Genomic DNA, 16074 nt, shown 5'->3' with positions numbered 1-16074 from the left:
CTATAGCCACCCGACCCCTGACACAGGAGCAAAAGCCACACAACGGAACAAAGACAGTCTCTTCAACAATGGCACTGGCACAGCTGCACATCCATGTGCAAAAATGTGAATCTAGACAGACTTTACACTCCTCACAAATTTTAAGTCAAAATGGTTCACAGGCCTCACTGTGAAATGCAAAACTATAAAATTCCCAGGAGATAACGAAGGAGAAAACCTAGATGGCCTTGGGTATGGTGTCCCTTTTAGAGAGAGCACTAAAGATGCGACCCACGAAAGAAATCATGAGTAATGGGCTCCGTTTAAGTTAAGAATTTCTATCTGCAAAAGAAAATGTCAGGAGAATGAGAAGACCAGCCACAGACGTGGAAAAAATACTGCAGAAGGCACATCTGATAAAAGGTTGTTATCCAGAATGTATGAAGAACCTTAAAACTCAACAATATGAGAACAAACAACCTAATTAAAAATGGGTTGAAAACCTTAACAGACACCCACCAAAGATACAGATGGCAAATAAGCAAGTGAAAAGATGTCCCACACTGCACATCATCAGGGAAACGTAACTTTAATCTGACACCACAACACCCAGAGTAGCCAGAATCTGGAACCCCGACTACACCCAATGCTGTTGTCTCACTCCCTGCTGGTGGAAATGCCAGTTTGGTGGTTTCTTACCAAATTAAACATGCTCTAGCCACACAATCCAGCCATCGCTCTCCTTGGTATTTACCCAAAGGAGTTGAAAACGTATGTCCACACAAAATTCTGTACACGATAGCCGCTTTATTAATTGCCAAAATTTGGAAGCAACCAAGATGCTCTCCAGTAGGTAAATGGATTTTTAAAAAGTATGACCCATCCAGACAATGGAATATCATTTAGTGCTAAAAGGAAATGAGCCATCAAGACCCGGAGGAACCTTACAGGCATGTGACTGAGTGAGAGAAGCCAATCGGAAAAGGCTGCACAGTGAGACTCCAACTCTGATGTTCTGGAAAAGGCCAAACTATGGGACAGCGAAATGATCAGGGACACCAGGGGCTGGGGAGGAGGAGCCACACCTGGACACCTGTGAACAAAAGCCAGGTGGGGACACTGGGTTTCTCCTCCAGCTGATCCAGAGAGAATCAGAGCAGGCTGGCTGCTGGGAGTCTGGAAAGACAAAGTCACAAGCTCCCATGGAGGTATAACAACAAAGCAGCAAGATCAGGTGAGGCAGCCAGAGCCGGCCACCTTCCCATGTTATATCTGGGACAGTGCACTGGTCCACAGGCTCCAGCAAGAGCACCGGGTAAGAGTGGGCGCATGCACATGTCTGTACGTGGGCACCAGGAGCGTGGCAGCACCTGGTGTGCTTGAGAATGAAACCTTCACCTGGCATCCACATCCCCTCTGCTTCTGTGGCCTCTCCTCTTCCCCTTGGAACGTTTTCTCTATCCTTGATGCTCACAAAACAGCCCTGCACCTTCCACACAATGTGAGGGGCCTGCACTCATTGCCTGCAGCTCTCTCCCTACTCGATGGAGTGACTTGTTCACCCAGGAGTCTCAGTGCCCGCACACGGTGAGGACCTCATGGACATGAGTGAGTGAGGGGAAGGAAGAGGGAAGCTCAGGCAGGGACAACAGGGCATGGGAGTGGATGGGAGGGTGGCCACCTCCCTGAGGACCTCCTCCTGCAAACCCACAAGTTCTTGGCCCGCTCACGTCTGTGCAGTCATGACACTGTAACCCCACAGGGCAGCTCTGGTCCCTCCCTGATGCTGTGTCGCCAGCACTCTAACACTGCCTGGCACTCAGCTGGCAACTTGCAGATGCTTTTGGGAGACAGAAGAGAGCTTAATGATGTGCAGCAGCAACAGCACTCTTCTGTGGCACTGGAGAGCAAACAGATGCTGATAGCAAACGACTCTCTTCTGCTGGGGGAACAATTCGCAGAAGCAGGCTTTGTCCCCAAGCAGCTGCCATGGAGGAGGAGAGCAGGAGAGCAGAGGGGAAGCAACTGGGCCCTGCTCTGCTGGTACAGGAAATACTCACTGGGAACAACTGTGGTCTCCCCAGGAGGGCCAGTCTGTGTCACTGGGATATGAGCAGTGGCACTTGGGTCTGAGGGTTGACTGCCCATTCGAGTGACGTTCCGCTGATTATCTGCATCCTCTGGCTGTTCTTCCACCTTCTGTACACAGGTGCTGGGCAGTGCATGCACTGGACCCACACCCATTATCCCACTGGCCTCCAGGTCACAGTGTGGCTCCCTGCAACCAAGAATGCACATCAGAGTAGGATGCAGCTCAGGTCCAAACTCCTATTCAGTCTGCAAAACCCAGCTCCTTAAGCCTCTATCTAGATCAAATAAATACCTGACCACCTCCTCTGCTACTCTGGCATTATCATATGGTTCTGTTTTTTTAATCCCCACCAGGGGATATGTTTATTGATTTTTTTAAGAGAGAGAGCAAAGGAGAGGAGAGTGAGAGAGAAATGTTGATGTGAAAAACACTGATGAGTTACTTTCTGTATGTGCCCCAACCAGGGACCAAACCCAAAACCCAGTTGTGTGTGAAATGGAACTGCGTGCAGAATGAGGAGGACGTTTCCCTAAGTCACCCCAGCTGCTCCCTCAGGCCAAGGCCCAGCACAGAGCTCTGAACACAAAGATGGAGCCACTGGCTAATCCTGGGCCATGGCTTTGGTTGCAGGGTTGGTTCTGGGTGGGTGTGGCCAGCAGGCAAGTGTGGGGACTGCTGGCCTCAGCCTAGGGGCTCTCAGTGTCAGGGTCAGATCCTGTCCCGCCAGGGAGCAGGCCAGGGAGCAGGCTGCGAGGGCCTGGGGGAGCTTTCTGTCACAGCCACACACCCCAGCCCCTCCCTTTCAGTCTAGGGGCTCCTCAGCTTCCCACAGGCTCTCCTGACTCCTCCCTCCAGAGTTCCCCAATCTCTTCTCCCTGGGCAGTCCCTGCTTCCCCAGTCAGTGTGTCCCAAAGCAGCCCCAATAATTTCCCCTAAACACCCCCTTTCTCCCGTAGCCTTAAACAACGGCAGGCACTCACTGAGCACACCCTTCCCCACCTGCAGGTCCAGGCTTTTACAGTCACCTCAACCAAGCGGGACCGTCACCACCCAGAGGAGGCAGAGGCAGGGGTGACAGCATGGGGGGCGGGCGCGAACAGCGGTGGCCTGCGGACCCTGCTGCGCGCCGGAGGCGCGGCGCGGGCGAGCTGTTCCTTCCACCCTGCGCGACTCACTGGGGCTGGGGGTTCCGCGGCTCCTTCTCCTTGTCCCGGTCCTCGCCCTCGCCCTCCTTCGCTGCCGCCTCCTTGGCCTCCTTCTCGGCATCCTCGTGCGCGGGCGGCGCCCTGTGCCGGGCCCGGTGCCTCCGCGCTGGCTCCTCCGCACTCTCCGCCTCCCTGGGCCCGGCCCGGGGGCCTCCGCGGTGCCGCGCGCGTCGCTCGCCCCTGGCTCCGTGCGCGGCGCCCTCCTTGCTCTGGTCCTGCGCGTGCCGGTGGCCGCGGTGGCGCCGGGGCTCCCGCTCGGCCGCCTCCTCGGGGGAGCCGCGCCGGTGGTGGCGCCGGCCGCCCTCGGTACATGGGCCGCGGCCGCGCTCGCCCCGGGCCTCCCGGGTCCCCGCGGTCTCCTTGCTGCGGCTGCGGTGCTGCCGTGTCCGCTCCTCCTGTGCCGCGGGCTCCCCGCCCTCCGCCTTCGGGGCGTCCGCCCGGTCCTGCTCCCCCACCGGGGCCGGGGCAGGGGCCGGGGCCGGGGCCTTGTCCTTGTCGCGGTGCCGGTGATGCCTGCGCGGCGGGTCTGCGCCCTCGGCAGCCTCCGTGCCCTCGGGCCGGGCCTTGCTCCCCGCCGGGCCCCGCGCGCCGTCGCGGCCGGGCTCCACCACCAGCGGCCGGTCCAGGTGCGTCTTCATGTCGGGCCGCAGGTGGCGCGTGGTGGCGTAGCGCAGCCGCTCCTCGGGGTCCAGCTCGCTGTACAGCGCCTCGCAGCTGGCCCGCAGGTTCTGCAGCCGCAGCTGGCTCGCCCGCTGCTCCCACACGGAGCGCGCCTTGGCCGAGTTCTGCTGCCTGCTGTGGGGAGATGGGAGGTGAGCACCTCTCGCGCCCCCCACTTCTCTGCCTGGCAGGGGAAGCCACAGATGACACACAGCGATGGAGGGATGGCAGAGTGGGCGCAGGGAGCGGGGGAGGGCAGAGGCGCGGGAGCCCTCAAGACCCTTGGCAGTTAGTGCAGTAGGACAGGTGGGGACACCCAGGGTAAGAGAATTCACCCAGTGGTGGCAACCTGGCAGGCCCTAGACACACCAGCCTGGGGGAGGGGGACCTCAAGGCCACTCCTGAGCAGGCAGACATTGGCCTGAGACCAAGAGGTGCAGGGAGTGGGCATGATGGGCACCAGCGTGAGGTGGCAGACAGGCTTCCAGGATAGGTGGGCACTGGACAGGAGGGACAGAATGGGGTAGGCCAGCACCCAGGTGGGCAGGGCTGGAGGACAGGGGGGGAGGCTCTGCAGAGAGCAGACCTGCCAGGGTGGGAACTTTCCTCCTCCACCTCGAGAAGGAGGCAGTGAGTGAGGGAACCCAGCACAGTGGGCAGCCCAGCCCAGGGGGCGAGGGCCTGGGGCACGGGTCGCCCTCAGGAGCAGACAGGGAGCCAGCACTGTCCTGCGGTGGTCAGCTCCATCAGCTCAATGACCGTTTGCTCCCAGGAGATACTGCCTGCTGTAGTCACCAATGCCCTGTTCTCTCCTGGCTCCACAGAGAGGACCTTCCTCCCTAGGGAAAGAGCCGGAGTGGTTCCTGGGCCCTCAGCGCCACGAGTGGCCTGTGCTCCAGGCTCAGCTCCCACTGGGCAGGTTACCAAAGGCCTGACCCCTCCCCTTCAGTCACTGGTGGGGCTCACAGCCCAGGGTCCACAGGAAGCCCTTTGCACGCTGGTTCTTTGCTGAGTAAAATTCCATGGTAGGAGACCCCAGCCCACCTTGGCCAAGCAAACATCTGAAGTTAGTCTTACCCCTCTTCCCCTGAGGGCCCTGGGCCACCGTGGTGGTGGCATCAGCAGCATGAAAACGATGTCGTCGCCTGTGTCATTCAGCAGCCCACATTGCTCTGGGCTCCGGTGCCCGCCTCATCCAGCCCTCACAACTACCTTGGGTCAGGTGTTGCCCCCATTTCACAGGCGAGGACACAGCCTAGAGGACACGACCCACAAGGATCCCACAACAAGTTGCTGACGGCGCCAGGGTCGGACGCATGCAAGGGTCAAGAGAATAAAGGGTCTAAGGAGAATGGAGGCCTCAGCCCGACCCCAACCCCACTGACAGCACACCTAGAGCCACAGCCTGAGGGGTCCCAGGCCAGCCTGGGGCTCTGGGCCACTGGCACTGCGGTGACCTGCAAAGAGAGGTGGCAGCTGCCCTGGGCAGAGTGGTGGATGGTGAGCCCTGCCCCTCAAAGGTGAAGTGTGGGCGCCTGAAGTGTGGGGAACATTTCCAGGGCAGAGCGCACAATGTCTGTCCCTTACCTGGGCCCGGCGGGGAGGCAGGGTGACAGGTAGGGGACAAGTTTCGGCCTCTCTGGACATCTGCTGACTCACCTTCACCTGTCACCCAAGGCCCGACCTGCCTCCACTGACACGTGGGAGCCACGCTGCCCTGCACGTTGGTCACCTTGCAACAAGCCCGTCTTTTCTTTCTTTGACTTCAACACAGAGCCGCAAGGGACCTGTCCACCCCCCACTGGCACCAAAACACAGGGCCGGATTCTGAACAATGCTGACCCATGTAAGACGGATAGCAGCCATGTGGAGCATGCCCTGGGCATAGGAGCCATGAGGGTGCCGATCACTGCTTCAGCCCCCCCGTCAGTCCGAGCACCCTGAGATGGGCCTGGAGTATGAGCCTCTTGGTCGGCAGGGTGGCGACCCACTCAGGCGCAGCCCCAATCCTGAGGCCCGGTTCTCTGCCAGACAGGCAGGTGATGAGACGAGGGACTGTGGCCCCTGACGGACTAGCTGTGCCCTTACCTCTGCTGCCTGTCCCCCCAGGAACCAGCCCAAGGTCCCAGAGAGAGCTGGGCTGACTGTGGGCTGGACTGGAGGGTGCCATGGCTGTCGAGCTCCCCTCACAGCTGCCTGGGGAGCAAGGTCCACTGCTCCACCTGGCCCTGCTCCTGCTGGTCTCTCTGCCTCTCTAGGCCCCAAGCCACCCACACTGTCTGCCGCGCCCACCCCGCAGCCACGCAGTTGGCCTCCTCTCCAGATGCATCTGAGTCTGTGCCCGGACTCTTCTCCCTCTGGCGTCTGAGTCAGCAGCCACACCAATGCTGGTGCCTCTCTGCACCCTCTGAGTTCACAGGCAGCGCAGGGTCGGGCTGTCCTCTGACCTATAGGCCAGGGTAGCTGGAACTCCAACCTAGGCAAGGTCCTGACTTGAAAGGGCTCTTTAAGGAGCCTCATGGAGAAGCTGCTCCCTAATGCCCTGACTGGCTACACTGCAGGCCAACCCGGCCCAGATGCTATGAATGCCTCTGTGCAGGAACCCCAGTTTTCAGTTTCTGGCCTGAGAGAGCCAGTCCCCATAGCAGTGGACAGCACGCAGCAGCCCTGGTGAGCAGCACGCACACCTGTGGCGCCATCTCCCCTTAAGAGCCAGTCATTTCAGACCCAGCTTTCTCACCCGAGACACCAGGGCCACGACAGCCAGCAGCTTGAGCGCTTGTGGAGCACAGAGCCTAGCTCAGTGCCGGCCGCACAGAGAGCAGATGCTCAGGATAGGCAGGAGCTCCCACCCCCACCAGGACACAGAGGGGACACCTGGCTATCTTGGTCCAGGTGGCTTGACTGTACTGGTCACTCCAGAAACCCCTCACCTGCAAGGCCTGACAGCCTAAGGAGGAAGCCCAGAGTGCCCCCAGGAGGCCACCTGGGGGTTCTATGGCTCTCCCTCAGCTCCGGCTGGTCCCATGTATGCCTCACAACTGGTGCAATTCTGCTCTCTCTGGAACAAGGACCTCATAGGATCAAAGGTACATCCCCACAAGGCAGGACGACCCCATGAATGTCTCAGTGAGCACTGACAAGCATTCTACCTCGTGGGGACCACAAGGAGACCCGAGACCCCAGAGTGACGGCACATGGACAGACAGCACACAGGAGGACACACACTAGGAGGGAGCAGAGGAGGGACTGAGCTCAGAGTCTGATGCCCATGAGCAGGATGTGGGGCATCAGGAAGCATGCCCGCTGTCCCGCCAGGCTGAAGGAGGCTTGCGGAGCTGCCCTGAAGTGAATGCCGAGGTGGAAAGCAGAGTTAGGGGTGGGGAAGGCGTTTGCATGTGGTTATCATGAAGCCGGGGCGGGTATTGTAGCAGAGCAACTCACGGTGAGTTTACGCTGGAGACAGACGAGCTGCGAGATACAGTACCTCGAGTTTGCTTTACAAAACTGCACATGCAAGAAACAAAACAGAACAAAAGTGAGGAGACCAGAGAGCGCTAAGAACGAGCACACGTGAGCCGTGTCAGGTCAGCGTGCAGGCTGCGGTGTGCATCTGGGCAGGAGGCCAGGGACACTTCCGTCAGAGCGGTCACCGGCTGGGACCTCGGGGTAAAAGAGAGGTTGAGAAAGAAAGAGCACCCAGCAGATAAGTGAGGCTAACCCGAACACAGCAAACCCCGTGGCGGCCAAAGATAAGAAACATGATCCTGGGGGCCGCCTGCCACAGCCTGGCACACCTGCCCCGGAAGGACAGACCTGGTGCCAACTGCCCCTCGATTCCCAGCAGCCCCCCCCCCAGATGTGGTGCCATTCGCACGGCTGCCTTTCAGATGGAGCAGAGCGACTAGCACAGGCCTGACTGAGGGTGTCTCCCAGGCCCTGCTGCTTGACCACCCACTCTGCCTCACCCACCACGGCCCTCAGCCCCAGCTCTAAGCCACCATGACCCTTCCCAGGGGCAAACAGGCTACATTCCCAACCCCCCTTCCCTTGCGTGTGACTCCAACCATTTCCAAGTGACTTTTGAAAAGCTTTTCCAAAACCAACAGAGGAACCAAACATCTTACAACCACTTCCCTTCAAAGCAGCTTCCCCAGGGAAGACCTGGTGGGCGCCCAGCTCCTCCTTCTGAAGGCTAAGTCCACAGACATGTGAGGAGCTTAAAGCAACTCACCTGTTGACAGGCCCTGGATGCAAACAGGTGTGTGCAAGAGAATGTGTAAATCAGTGTGGCTGCAGTGTAAGTTTGTGACTGAGTACGTGAGTGGGTGAGAGTGAGGGTGTAAGTGTGTGGTGTGTGAGTGTGGGGTAAACATGAACATGTGAGTAAACGTGTCCCAGGCATGTGGGCAGCAGGGTTCAGAAGGCGGGTGACAATGAGGGATAGGGTGATGCACAGAGAGCCAGGGAGGTCCCATCAACCGCAGCGTCTCTTCCCTCCCAAGAGCCTGAAGTGACCATCACCTGAAGCCAAAGACACTCACAGCCCCAGCTGACCTCTGAGGGACACAGGGGTCCCTTTGAGGGTTCCAGCATACAGCCTCTGTCCCCTGGGGCGCCGTCTGTGTCAAGCTGCATGGAGCGCTGAGGGGAGCCTCTCAAACACCAAGGACACTAACAGTCCCTCAGCATCCAAGTGTCCAGAAAGCATCTCATGGCACGGCTACGGGAGGGGAAGGTCACTCGGGTGCCCACTCTCACGCACTGGGCAGCTGGCCATAGACATGACCCTGGGGAGAACAGGCACTGCCCATCCAACTGACCTACCTCTCCTGGAGAAGAGGAAACGTGGGGGAGGGGCAGGCGACAGTCAGACACCAGGAGCTCTGAGCAAACTACCACAGGACCCTCACACCCAAGGCCCTCACATGCCAGGAGGGTCTCACCCAGTGGAGTTTCTGGTGATTGCATCAGACCAACTGCACATTCAACAGCAGGGCTGACTACCTGCCACACAGGACCAAAGCCTAGGTCTGCTCCCTGGGACAGCCTGCAGCACCCACACAGGGAACACAGGGATGACACCTGCACATGCCCCAGGCTGGCTGTGACGCGGGCGAACTACACTGACCTCAGGACCCCTGGGAGGCAGGAAAGGAACCTGTGGCAGTGATCCAGCTGACAGCAGGTGCTGTAGGTACCCCAGGCCCAGGTGCCCATCCACAGCCTTATTCCACATAGCGGTGTCCCCAGAAGGAAACAGAGAGGCAGAAGTGTCGGCACCTCCTTTTTGGTGGCCTGACATGCTCCCCATGACTGTGCTGAGGGCCTCAGCACCCTTCTCTCCAACGTCTAGGCCCAGATGGGAGTGACCCTGCCCCACACCCCAAGGAGCAGATAGCCTGGCAGGTAGCAGGGCCACAGGACGATGCAGTCACCTCCAGAACAGCAGAGGGCACACGCTACAGAGACCCCAGGCCCACATGTACAAGTGGGAAGTTCACGCTGCCCCTTCAACAGCAGACGTCATCTGCTTACAGACTCAGGAGAAGGGACCAGGAAGGGAGGCCTGCTGGGCCACCGAATGGGCCAGACAACAAAACAACCAAGCACTCAGGTGCCCGGCAGCCGTTAGCGAGGACTGTTGTGTCCCGCCTGGCTCCCTGCAGGCCCCCTGCCACCCTGCCTGGGCTCCAGGGCCTGTGACCTCCTTTAACTTCATCAAAAACCTGTGTGCTGCGCTTGGCTCAGAGACAGGTCCTCTGCAAACACATTCGCCCTGGTGGCCACCAAGCCAGAACAGGGCTGCTGTGACACCTGCTCACAAACGTGCACCCCCCACCCCCACCCCCACATGCACATGTGCACACAGCACATGCACACACACAACCAGATGCCCACGTGCCAGCACGCACGCTCAGGAGCACAGGGGTGCCTGCAGCTGTCCTGGCACTGTGACCACAGTGCTCACAGAAAGGAGGAGCCCGGCTACAGAGCTGGGCCCAGGGATCACCCGGGAAGTGGGAGGTGTGTGCTGGGCGGTCATGCAGAGGAGTTCCCAGCAGAGGAGAGTGCCGTAGGCCAGACTGTACCTCCTCCTTCCATGCTCCCTTCCCCTGGGCTGAGAGCCCCCAGACCACTGCCGGCCTGGGCCCTGGGCTGCACAAGCTTCCTGCTCTGAAGTTCCAAATACCTCCAGATGTGCCCCTGCCACATGCCTGGAGGCACAGCTGATCCAAGATGACCTGGGTCTCCCCATGGAAGCCTCAGCCCTGCCTTTACCTTTTCTCATCACAGAGGCTTTTCCTTGACCTCTGGCCCAACACCAACAACTCAAAGACAATTTTGGAAACGTGTTAAGTCTCTGGGCCACTGAAGTACCACTGAGAATCTCCGGGTTCACCAAATACATTTCTGAAAAGCCCTGTACAACACAAGACAAATTAACTCATTATCCCTAACTCATAGGCTCTGCTCAGGGGAGGGCCCTGGAGCCACCCAAGACGAGAGGAGAAAACAGAGGAGCAAACGTCTCCCGCACAACCACCCCACCCACAGCGCGAGGTCCACGCTGCGCATCCTGTTCCTGCTCAGACTGGGGGAAGCTGCAGAGACCTTCCCTGGTGAACCCTTACTTCCAGGCTCTGCAGGAGAGGGGTGCCACTCCCTGCATGACAGCCCTAAGGGTGGCGGGGCGTGTCCCAACAGGCTCCAGCCAAGGGGCCTCTAAGAAAGTCTCCAGAAGGAGTGCCCTGCTAAGGGCCCAGCCTTGGACTCTAGGAGCCCCACTGCCACCCCTAACCCACTCTCGAGAGCCTTACGCAGTGATGGAGACGTTCGCGGCTGACATGGGGCTGACTTCAGCCACTTCCTTGGCCTTCTGCAGAGCAAGCTTCTGATTGGCTGCTTCTTCCATCTCCTCTTCATCCTGTGAGCAGAGATGTGCGGCTGCCCTTTAGAACACTGCATCCACCTCTGTTCACCTCCTGGGACCCAATTCCTTCCTGTGTCTGAACCTGGGGCCAGGCAGCAGCTCCTACATTAGAACCACCCCCCTACTGCATGCTCGAGCACTGAGCTCCACTGCACACAGGTCTCCAGGGATTCACGTTTGTGCCTGCTGCTCAAGGTGATGGTCCCCAACTTCCCTGCCTCGGCCCCTCCCCACGCGCCATCTCCTGGAATGTTCCCAAGCTGGCAACCCTACTCCTGTGCTCCAGCCCCCGGGACCCACAGCTGCCTAGGCAGGTGTGCCTGTCTGTGCCCAGCTCTTCAGACTTCCTGTCAAAATGCAAACCCCACCCTCGCCTCCATCCCACCTGCCTTGCCACAGAAGCACCTGCCACACTTGAACCAAGCCAGCCTCTGCCCCAGAGCTGTGAGGGCAGGGGCAGGAGTTCACACCTGAGCTCAGCACCGCCCACAGCAACTGCCACCAGGAATGCATCTGGCAAGGGCACTTCACAGCCTCTGAGCTTCCTTAACTGTCCACCTGTCCCGGCTGGGACTGAGAAGCCCATTTGTCGCTCCCACATCTGGATGGCCACACCTGCAGGGCCTGGCCTGTGTTCCCGTCTACACTGAGTCCCTGGGAGGACCCCTGACACTCTGCACCGGGGGCTGGCATGTGCTCATGTGCGCAGACACACTGCCCGGCTTTTGGCCTCCGTGAGAAGGGAGTGGGCATGTGGACAGACCTCTGGCCCCAACCCCAGGTCGCTGGGCTCTGCTCCAGGCCTGAGCTCTGTGGGCCAGCTAGCTTCTGATTTCCCCAATCCGAAGCCAAGCTTCCCTGGGAACCAACATTCCCAACAGGTCCCAAAACACCCTTGAATCTCCTCTTAGGGTCACACAATGGCAACAACTAAGTCCTCTGTTAGCTGCCTGCAGACGTCCCACCAGAGACGGTGGCTGCAGAGACAATGGAAAGCTAGACTCCCATGGAACCCCGACTCCCATGGAACCCCATCCAGGCCTGTCCTCAGCTCTGGACTCCACTGTGGTCACGGCCCTCAGGGGGCAAGGACATCACTCTAAACAGTGCTCTATAAACAAGCTCAATCTCAAGAAACAACTATTTATGGGAACGTAAAAAAAGGAAGAGTTGAGTCTCACCCTTTGGAGCCTTGGCCACCCTGACAGGCCTCTACCCGCCCCAACACCCAGAGGAAGGGGGTTCCTGAACCAGGGCAGTGTGTGTCTGTGCAGGAGCTAAGGCCCCTGGAACACCCCGGACATCACTTCCTCGGTGTGCCCTCATCCACAGCAGTACCTGAACTCAGGCTTACCCCTGCCCCAGGACAGTGGCGGTGCCAACACTGCTGCTGGGTTCCCCCAGGCCATGTGGTCCTCAAATTGCTGACACCAAGAAGTGCTCTGTGGATACATGGGTCCTCAGCACAGGCAGCCCACCACGGGCCCGGGCCACTCCCCACCTGCTCCTGGAAAGCAGGGCCCAAGGGACAAGTCTAGACCCACAGGCAACACCAGGCCCTGGCCTATGGGGGGGAAGGGAGGCTGAGCAGAGGCAAAGGAAGGGGCTGCACGGGCCTGTCCACAGGGAGCTCCTCCCATGGAGCTGGGGGGACAGTAGAGCCACCTGTCTGCACTATCAGCACCATGCACACCTGCACCTCAGCTGTCTACAGAGACGTCCTGAGCCTGCCTTCCTCAGGGAGGCCCATGTCACTCTGCCCCAGAATGGGACAGTGTGCAGTGTTGGGATGTGTGGGACTAGGGTGGATGGACTGTCGGGCATGCACAGGGACGTGCACAGGTGGGCACGTTGGGGCTAGCACGGGCTCAGACAGGACACAGAAAGGTGCCCAGCATCTGCGACAGAGGCAGCACCTTCTCCTAGCTGCCCAACCAGGCGGCCAGAGCCTCCCGCATTGTGCTCGAGGCCCACTAAGCACAGGATGAGGCTGGCACAGCTGGCGGCCCGGCAGCATTGTCAGGGCTGTGAAGTGAAGGTTACCAGGCAGGGGGCTATGTCCACTGGAGGGAAACTGCAGGGGAGGCCTGCAGAATCCCATGCCCAGCAGGCTCAGACGAGGTGAACATCTAATATTAACAGGGCAAACGCTGTCCTGCTGCGGCAGACGTGCTGTGAGGTGGCACCAGCTGCTCCTCCAGGCCCAGTGTCTGAGGACAGCACTGCCACCTGACCACCAAGCCCACCATCCATACCTGACAATGACCACTCAGGGGTCTCTCCACACTCGGGATGAACATGGGGGTCCCCTTATCACTCAGGGATGAGCGCAGATGTCCACGGGGATCCCCTCCACTGCTCAGGATAAGCACAGGGATCCCCTCACGGCCCAGGAGGAGCACAGGGGTCTCTTGACTCCCCAGGATGAGCACAAGGGTCCCCTCATGGCCCTTTAGAGTCTACAAAGCCCACTTCATGGTCCCTGTCCCCACATGGCCAGGCTGATCTTGTGATGTACCACGTGGCCCCTCTCCTGAGGCCAGTGCAGCAGGTCACCACTTCTCAGGGTCCTATCTGGGCTGCATCTCGCTCAGCCACCCGCTCCTGTCCCTCTGGCCATTGTTCCCAGGTCATGGCTTCTCTAAAAGCTGCCCTCATGGTCACCTGCCTTCCTGACATGGTGGATGCTCCTGCTTCCTCAGTGCCATCCTTGCCCAAGTGACAGCCTAACTTCTGCCCATCCACACCTTGGGCAGTGGTCACACAGGTTCTTAACCCCTGACCTGGCCCTCCTATGGCTCTCTGGGCTCATCTAGAGTGACACAGACCAACGCCCCACCCCTTTCTGCACCTGGTCAGCAGGTGGCATCCCTCCCTACATACCTTGGTCAGCTCCTGGGCGTTGGCAAGATTGTCCACAGCAATGGCCAGGAATACGTTCAGTAAGGTGTCTGGTCGGCTCCAGGTAAGGAAGAGAACCCTCTGTCCCCAAACGCTCCCATGTGGCCATCCACGCTTCCCTCATGGAAAACAGGGCCCCTTCTCCCTGCATCCTGACCGGCCTTCAGCTTTCTTCCCTGGGCATCCATGTTCCCCTCAAAACCCCTGGCTCCTATGTCCCTGTGGTCCTCTGTTGCAGCCCAGAACAGCCACTGGGGCTTCTGGCTTCCTGGCCTCGGCTCCACCTCATACCATGTCCCCCCCGATGCCCACACAGACCCCCTCCGCGACCCAGCCCTTCAGGGCTGGCTTTGCAGCTGAAGCTTGGGCTATTGATCAACTTGCCCTTGCCTCCCAGGAGGCCCACAAACTGCCTACTCCTGTTCCCCGGCTAGAGAGAAGCACCGGACAAACATGTCCTGCTTGTTGGGCAGCACTGGGCTCCCTCAGCTCTGGATCCTGTGGGCAGAGACCAGGTAGGACAGACCGAAACTGCCCATGACCAGCATCTCTGGGCCCAGCCCCAGGCCAGGCTCCGAGACACTTGCCTGTGTTTTGTCTCCCCTCCTTGAGGCACCTGCCTTCATAAGTAGCAGGATGTCTGAGTGGAGCTGACAGCAGGTGCACAGGGCACCTGGGACCGGGCCCCCCCCCGAACTTCATCCACCAAGCACCCAGAGCCTGTGACAGCGTGCCACTGCATGCCCCTCCCGAGACAAGGAGCAAAGCTGCACCAGTCAGGATCTTGTGTCCACGTAATCCAGTCCTTTCACCACAGGCGTAGGGACTCACGCCACCCCCGCCCCACCCCGGTGGCAAACATTCTCGAAGGGACTCTGGGGAAGTGTGACCTTGAGGAGCAGTTAGCTCTGTGACAATGACGACCCTCGTTGGGCAGACCCTGACCATGTCTCAGGGGCACTGCCTCATGGACAAGATAGGGCACGAAGTCCGGATGCCACCTCCTGCACTAACCACTGCGAGGGGCACCCTAAGCGGCCTTCCTGTGCCCAGGACAGGACTAAGGCTGTGCCCTGCAGGCCCAGAGGTACAAGAGATGCATGAGAGGCTCCAATCGGATGGGACAGATGGCTTTACGTAAAACATACCAGCCAGCACGTGCAGATGCCGGGTCCCCGCTCTGCCCTGCCCAGACCTGTGCAAGGATACAGTTTCCAAACAGCGTCAGGACGATGAAGTAGAAGGACGACAGCATGCCCTTGCTGACGCCACCCTGCGACTCGATCCCGTGGTACATCACTGCGTTCCAGTCCTCTCCGGTCAGGATCTGTGGGAAGGGCCACAGGGCAGCTGAGGGCCACCTTCACACACACATCCCACACACGTGCACACACGTCATCCCCACACATGCCTGCTCCCAGAGCCCACGGGCACCCGTACCCCCCCATGCAACAGGCAGGACGTTAGGTGATGGTGCCTCTGAGGAGAAGGCCAGGGCCCTCCAGGAAACCTTCTGGAGGGACGTGGCTGCCAGCTGGGTCAGGTCTTAAAAAGTAAATATGCTCTAGGTTTTCAGCCAAAAATGGAAAGGGAGCTCCAAGCAGAACAAGGTGCGAGGAGACAAGGAGGGGGCCACAGCAGTGAGCTGAGAAACGAGGCCGGGATGGGCAGCCGCTGGGTCACTGCCTCACAGTTGAGGACACCAAGGCTCCGGGCCCCACTGCTCAGGCCAGGCAGGAGCTGCAGGGCCTCTGACCTCCCCTTCCTGCCACCTGGGCCGGCAGGTGGAGGCTGGGAGGGTAGCTGATGCAATCCTTGCTCCACGAGGAAATGGCTCTTTTCTCTTTTTGGAAAGGCACAGGAGGGTGAAATGAAAACAGTCCTGTGTGCAGCACTGAGAGGAAACCTGCCCAGTCTGCCATGTTCCCATCGGGTCTGTGGCCTGTGCACCTGGCGAGGGCCCACGTCGGGGGTGGACACCTCGCGGCAGCCTGTCAACACGACACCCATGTGCTCTTCCACTCCACTCACCAGGTTCACACAACATCACATCTTCCAAGCTCACCCGCATCGACAGACAAGTCCACTCACCACGAGAACCACTGCCCAGCACCCCTCCCTTCCCTTCCCTTCCCTTCCGCCCTCCCGACAGGCCCTGAGATGGCATCCAGGGTGTAGAGCTGGAACTGCTAGCTGGTCAGTCCTGTGTCTTTGACTTTCCCAGGAGCATCCGGAGCGGTGACCCTGTTACACCCTCACACACCCTGGCCTCGCCACGCCTGTGACAGTTCCCATCTCACTGG

General features: G+C 59.5%; 1 protein-coding gene across 3 annotated transcripts in view; it reads right to left on the bottom strand.

Moving 5' to 3' along the window:
- CACNA1B (calcium voltage-gated channel subunit alpha1 B) overlaps positions 1–16074 on the bottom strand; it is a gene marked incomplete at its 5' end in the record, with an annotated part of 127616 nt that overhangs the window by 62313 nt on the left and 49229 nt on the right. For 2 of the 3 annotated variants that reach the window (XM_081152145.1, XM_081152144.1), the window contains 5 exons: positions 2040–2257; positions 3247–4071; positions 10758–10864; positions 13754–13821; positions 14981–15098. In XM_081152145.1, coding sequence (XP_081008271.1) covers positions 2040–2257; positions 3247–4071; positions 10758–10864; positions 13754–13821; positions 14981–15098 — 1336 coding nt within the window. The remainder of the gene's footprint in view (positions 1–2039; positions 2258–3246; positions 4072–10757; positions 10865–13753; positions 13822–14980; positions 15099–16074) is intronic. The other variant, XM_081152146.1, reaches the window with a different exon arrangement.

This window comes from Miniopterus schreibersii (assembly GCF_964146895.1).
Source record: "Miniopterus schreibersii genome assembly, chromosome: 11".
NCBI lineage: Eukaryota > Metazoa > Chordata > Mammalia > Chiroptera > Miniopteridae > Miniopterus > Miniopterus schreibersii.
The sequence above is the reverse complement of the archived record's forward strand: the minus strand, read 5'-3'. Positions and strand labels throughout refer to the sequence as shown.